General features: G+C 40.7%; 1 protein-coding gene across 1 annotated transcript; it reads left to right on the forward strand.

Moving 5' to 3' along the window:
• Positions 1 to 3202: 3202 nt before the first annotated feature.
• Positions 3203 to 5613, forward strand: LOC125482661 (CCR4-NOT transcription complex subunit 10-like; the record flags this gene model as incomplete). The annotated part of the gene is made up of 3 exons (XM_048594775.1): positions 3203 to 3370; positions 4332 to 4429; positions 5452 to 5613. Coding segments are annotated over exons 1-3 (300 nt in total), but the record flags the coding sequence as incomplete, so codon positions are not given.
• Positions 5614 to 5830: the final 217 nt, after the last annotated feature.

The following is a 5830-nucleotide window of genomic DNA, read 5'->3' on the forward strand; positions in this document are numbered from 1 at the left end:
CCCCGGACACTCACTGATCCCCCTTTCTCTTCACCCCCGTCCCCCCACCCCGGACACTCTCTGATCCCCCTTTCTCTTCACCCCCCACCCCGGACACTCACTTACCCCTCTCCTTTCCCCCAAACCTCGAACACCAAACACTTACCGTTAAACATGTCGGCTCGCGATCACGCGCAGCTGCAATGGGAGCGACTCAGCAGCGGCGGCCAGAACTCTTTCGGCGCCAGAGCAAAGAGGATCCGGAAGGTCAAAGGGCGGGATTATAACTGAGAGGTCGTGAGTTGTAGTGAGAGGATTACATAGCGGGGACTCCGAGAGAGTGTTGTTATTAGACACACTCACTTCTCCCCCTCCGGACACTCACTGACACCTCTAATCCAACTAATTGAGAGACTGAATATTTGAGGCCTGAAAAGAAAGTGTTAGAGTGAGTGACATTGGAGAGAGGTCCAGAGAGTGTGACTGTTAGGGAGAAGAACTCTTTGGGGGAGAGAGAGAGAGAGAGACAGAGACAGAGTGACTATTGGATAGAAACCCAGAAAGAAAGGGCTAGAGAGAATGATCCTTTGAGAGAAGCCCAGAGAGCAGAAACTAGTTGAGTGACCCAGAGAGGGAGAGAATGTAACACATAGACAGTGGTCCGGACAAAGTAAGCTCCCAGATAGTGAGTGACCTTTAGGGAAGGACCCGTGGGCAGAATCATAGAACTTTTCAGCACAGCAGAAGGCTATTTGTGCACTGGCTCCTGAACAAGCTCGTCCCATTCTCCAGCCCTGTGTCCATAGCCCTCTATATTCATCACGTTCAAATATATATTCAGCTCTCTCTTGAAACCTCCTATGGAATCCATCTCCATCACTTCCCAGGCACCACATGCCAAATTCAAACAATTCTCTGAGTAAAGAAGTTTCTCCTCATCTCACTCCTTGTTCTCTCGCTGACAATCTTGAAATTGTAACTCCTAGTTGCTGACACACTAAATGGTAGAAACAGAATATCCTTCTTTACCCTGTCAAAAAAAATTTGAATACCTCAAAAGGTCAACACTTTGTCTTCTCTGCTGCAGGGAGAATGAGTCCAATTTCTATGATCTTTCCTTGTATCTAATTTTCTGTCATTCCTAGTATCATTTGCACTCTGTCCAGGGTTTTAATACCTTTTCTTAAATAAGGAGACCAGAACTGAACACGATGTTCCAAATATGGTCTGACGAATGATTTATTATGACCAATGATGTAGTATTACTTCCCTGCTTTTATAGTGTATACTGTATTTACATGGCTCGCTGGTGCATAAAAGCGGTCAACATCATTAAAGACACATTGCTCCCTGGTAATGACCTCCTACATCAGGCAGAAGATACAGAAACCCAAACACATGCACAAGCAGGTTCAGAAACAGCTTCTTTCTGGCCGTTATCAGACTGATGAATGGACTCTAGCCTCAAATAACGTAACCTGCAATGTAACCTGTATGCCTCTAACTCTTTTTGATCTGCTTGCCTGGCCACTTTCAGAGAATTATGCACTTGAACCCTGAGGACCCTCTGCTCCTGTACTCCCTTTAAAGTTGTACCATTCAGCCTGTAATGTCTTTCCAGGTTTCTCCTACCAAAATGTGTTACTTCACATTTGTATGCATTGACATTCATCTGCCAGGCATTTGCCCAGGTTGCCAACTTGGTATTGTCTCCCTGATGTCACTTAACGTCATCTTTACAATTTGCAGTTCTCTTAGCTTAGTATCATCTGCAAATGTAGAGACTTTGCCCTCAGCAGCCATCTCAGCAGTCATTTATATAAGTCAGAAAAGTCAAGAGTCCCTACACTGATCCCTTGGAAACATCATTGACAACTTGTCTCTAGTCTGAGAAATGCCCATCTATACTTACCCTCTGTTTTCTATCATTTAACATACAGACTGGTCAAGAGAGAGAAAATAACCTATAGAAAGTCAATGATCCAGACAAAGTAAGCCATAAAGAGAACGTAGGAGCAAATTACTGCAGATGCTGAAATCTGTACTGAAAATAATAAAAGTTGGAAATCACGGTGGGTCAGACAGCATCAATGGAGAGAGAACAAGCTATTGTTTTGAGTCTAGATGATTCTTCATCAGAGCTCTGATGAAGAGTCGTGGAGACTCCAAATGTTAGTTTGCTCTCTGTCCAAGGATGGTGTCTGGCCCGCTGTGATCTCCAGCATTTGTTGTTTTTAGTAAGCCATACAGAGAGATTCACAGAAAAAGAATAAATCATAATGAGAGACTAAGAATGACCCAGAGAGTGACCGATACACTGACAGTCTATGTCACTGATCCTAACCCCTCCATTGTGAATCTCACTGTCCTCCCAACATATAGCAGCTTTAATGTTTATATTTGCATTTATCTGTTCAATTGCATGTAAGTTCTCCCTTGTAACCTGCATTGGAATTTGTGTTTTACATGTCTGCAGAATTCAACTTATAATTGTTTTCTATATCCAGCTCACTTCTATGAAATGGAAATGGTATTGACCACCCTCTCTGCATTATTCTCAGGATAAGGATTTGGACACTTAGTACTGAGATGGAGGAATTCTTCATTCAAAGATTTGCAAATCTTTCGTATTATCTATAAATTCATTCAGTGCTTTGTTCAATCATATTCTACATCTGTCATGGTCTTGTTATTCAACGTTTTGTTTCTAAATTAATATTTCCTGTCCCACTTTCTACTGGAAATGTCCTCACCTTGCTTTTAATAAATAATTTATATGGACAATGAGGTATATAATTGAGATTTTGTTTGTAATATTTTAAAACTTCTTCAAGACTCATTCCCTTTTCCACTACTAAATCCACTCATTAAACTGCCAGAGCAGATAAAGAGTATTATCTTTAATACTCCTTACGTTCTTTATCCAAGAATTGATGTGATGGATAGCTAATGGGTTCAATATTGTTAATGGGTGGACTTGTTCTATTTTTTACATTTAAACATATCAAATATCACCACAGGACCAGGTGCATTAATTATATGTTCTATTTTTACAATGTATTCTATGCGCCCTGCAATATTTGATATTTCTTACGGTGCAGCGTACAACATTATAATTCCATAGGATTCGGTACATTGCATATTATATTTCTATAGGGTGTATTGTACTACAATGTAAGGGATATTCAAGATGCTACAAGGATAGCCTCTCACAGGAAGTGACGCTCATTAGATGCGTCTGGTTGACTGTTTTCCGGTGGGGCCTTGGGGACTCGGTACTACGCCTTACCCGGCTCTGGGGCTTGGGCTCCGTCCCCATCCTGGGGAGGTGGGGAAGAGGGGAAGAGGTGAATGGGAGTCATGTCGGACCCTTGTGCGGCGAGTAATGGAGGTGAGGGGCCTAGAGTCGGTTCAGGAAGGAAGTAACATCGCCCGCCTGTCTCTCTCTCTATGTGTGTCTGTCTGTGTGTGTGTGCGCGTGTGCGCGCGCGCCCCAGGGCTGTCTGTTTACCTACTTTGTTGTGGGGATGGACACTCGTGAATCGGTTCCAGTCGACAATCTGCAATATATGTGTTTAGCCACAAAGCAGTTGGAGTCTCGACCTATCTGTCTCAAAGGATGGTAGATCACACAATCTCACAAGACTTTAAAAGTACTTTGATGTTCATTTACTGGAACCAAAGAGGATTATGCACTAAGTGCTGCCAGGTGGATTAAGCTGGGTAACTCTATTTGGACTAAATGGCCTCATTCTGTGCCATAAGACAGATAGTGCTGTCCTGACTGCTCAGTGACAGAGTAAGCACGTTTAAAAAAAAAACTGTTGAGATAGTTTAAAATTTTTAATTGAAGTGATGATTTCTGTAAAATATGCTGAAATGCATAAATTGCAACTATGTAATTTTCTATGCCAGCTAAAACTCATCACTGAAACACTCATCCTGATTACCTCCCCATTGCTGTTGTTGTCGTCATACATTTCAATTTCTTTCAAAACATTTATTCATTACCCTTCTAAGTAAGTTGTTGTTTTGATTTTGGTTTGTAGTTATACTCTCTGGGTTTTGTAGAATGAGAGGTAATCTCATTGAAACAGATAAAATTCTGATAGGGTATGGACTGACAGACTGTTTCTCCCTGGCTAGATGGTGAAAGTGTAATCCCATGATAAGGAGTCAGTTGTTTATGAATGAGATGAAAAATTCATTCACTTTTGCAGAAGCTTAAGACTGATTTTAGCTAAGTTTTTATTACTGGTTCAGAAGAAACTGCAGATTGTTAGAATGTGAAGAAAAAAATTGTCGTACGAGAAACAGATATGCTAAATAAATGTCTTTGCTTTGTTTTGTAGATCAGAATACTGATGTGAAAACAGAGAGTAATTCTCTTTCTTCAGGGGTAGCTGACCATGTGAAGGAGCTTGCAAACAATGCTTATCAGGCTTACACTGTAAGTATTACATTATAAAGAGTTATCATGAAATCAAGTTTACTGTAGGGCCAAGACAATTGCAACATTTCTTTTCTATTAATTCCATTAATTGACTTTCATGGCCAGTTAATTTTTGTTGCGGGCTTTTGAGTTGTTACGATTAGCACCATCTTCCACACTGTTCGTGTCAACAGAAGAAGACACTGTTCCATAAACAGCCGTGTGTCTTCTATAATCTGAAATTTAATGCCTGAAGTGTGATATGCAAGGGAATAACATGATACTGTTATTCTCTACGCCACTGAATAGCAAATGAATTGAGCTCCTTTTTCTAGTGCATAACACAGGCAGCAGCAGTTAGATTTATTTCCATGTAAATAACACCAAATTAAACGATCATAAGTAATGATATTTGCAAATATTGTACTACATCATAAAGTTGTTCTTCAGAACTTTTTGGCCAACTGATCATAATGTAGAGTTTTCAGCAGTTTCCTGTTGTTGCTGTTATTGTTGCAACGTGATAATGGGTCGAGAACAAGACAATACATGCATGCACACGCACACGCACACGTGCTGTCATCCAATTTTGAGTCCTGGTAAAAAAGGTAATTGGGGGTTCTTGTAGTGTGACTGTAGTGTCCTCATCTGTTGAGTCAGGACACCTGGGTTCAAGTCTGCTCTAAGAGGTGTGTGATAACATCTGTGACAAATTGAGTCAAAATATCTAAAATGGTAATTGTTGAAGTTAGCTTATTTGATATTTCAATGGAACAGAGTATGGGAATTTACACTGAGGTATGACAGAAATTTCCAGCTGTTATCAGAATGCCAGGATACAATGTGCTGGCTCCTTGTTTATTGTAAGACTGACTGATGCACTTTCATTTGTTTTCCCTCCTCTAAGAGCATCCTACATACTGTGATTTATTAAAACTGCATCAGTGTTTATTTGGATGTATGAACTATGAAGTTCCAGAAAATTGTTTGCCGCAAACAGCGGTTGATTTTTTATATATGTTTTCTTAATTTTGCCATAGTCCGGACAGTTTGACGCTTGTCTGCAATATCTGGGTCATCTGCAAGAGCTGAACAAAGATGATTACAAAATATCTCTGAATAAAGCAGTGGCAGAGTTCTACAAAAATGGACAGACTTTGACAGATACCTTAAGGCAGACTCTCAACCTGTTGAAAAATCAGGTAAAACTGATAAACCATAAATGTTGTTTTAAGAGATACCAAGGTGTAGAGCTGGATGAACACAGCAGGCCAAGCAGCATCAGAGGAGCAGGTCTAGGCCCGAAACGTCAGCCTTCCTGCTCCTCTGATGCTGCTTGGCTTGCTGTGTTCATCCAGCTCTACACCTTGGTATCTCATAAAACAACATTTATGGTTTATCAGTTTTACCTGATTTTTC

Source organism: Rhincodon typus, unplaced genomic scaffold, assembly GCF_021869965.1.
Source record: "Rhincodon typus isolate 14 unplaced genomic scaffold, sRhiTyp1.1 hic_rhity00014422, whole genome shotgun sequence".
NCBI lineage: Eukaryota > Metazoa > Chordata > Chondrichthyes > Orectolobiformes > Rhincodontidae > Rhincodon > Rhincodon typus.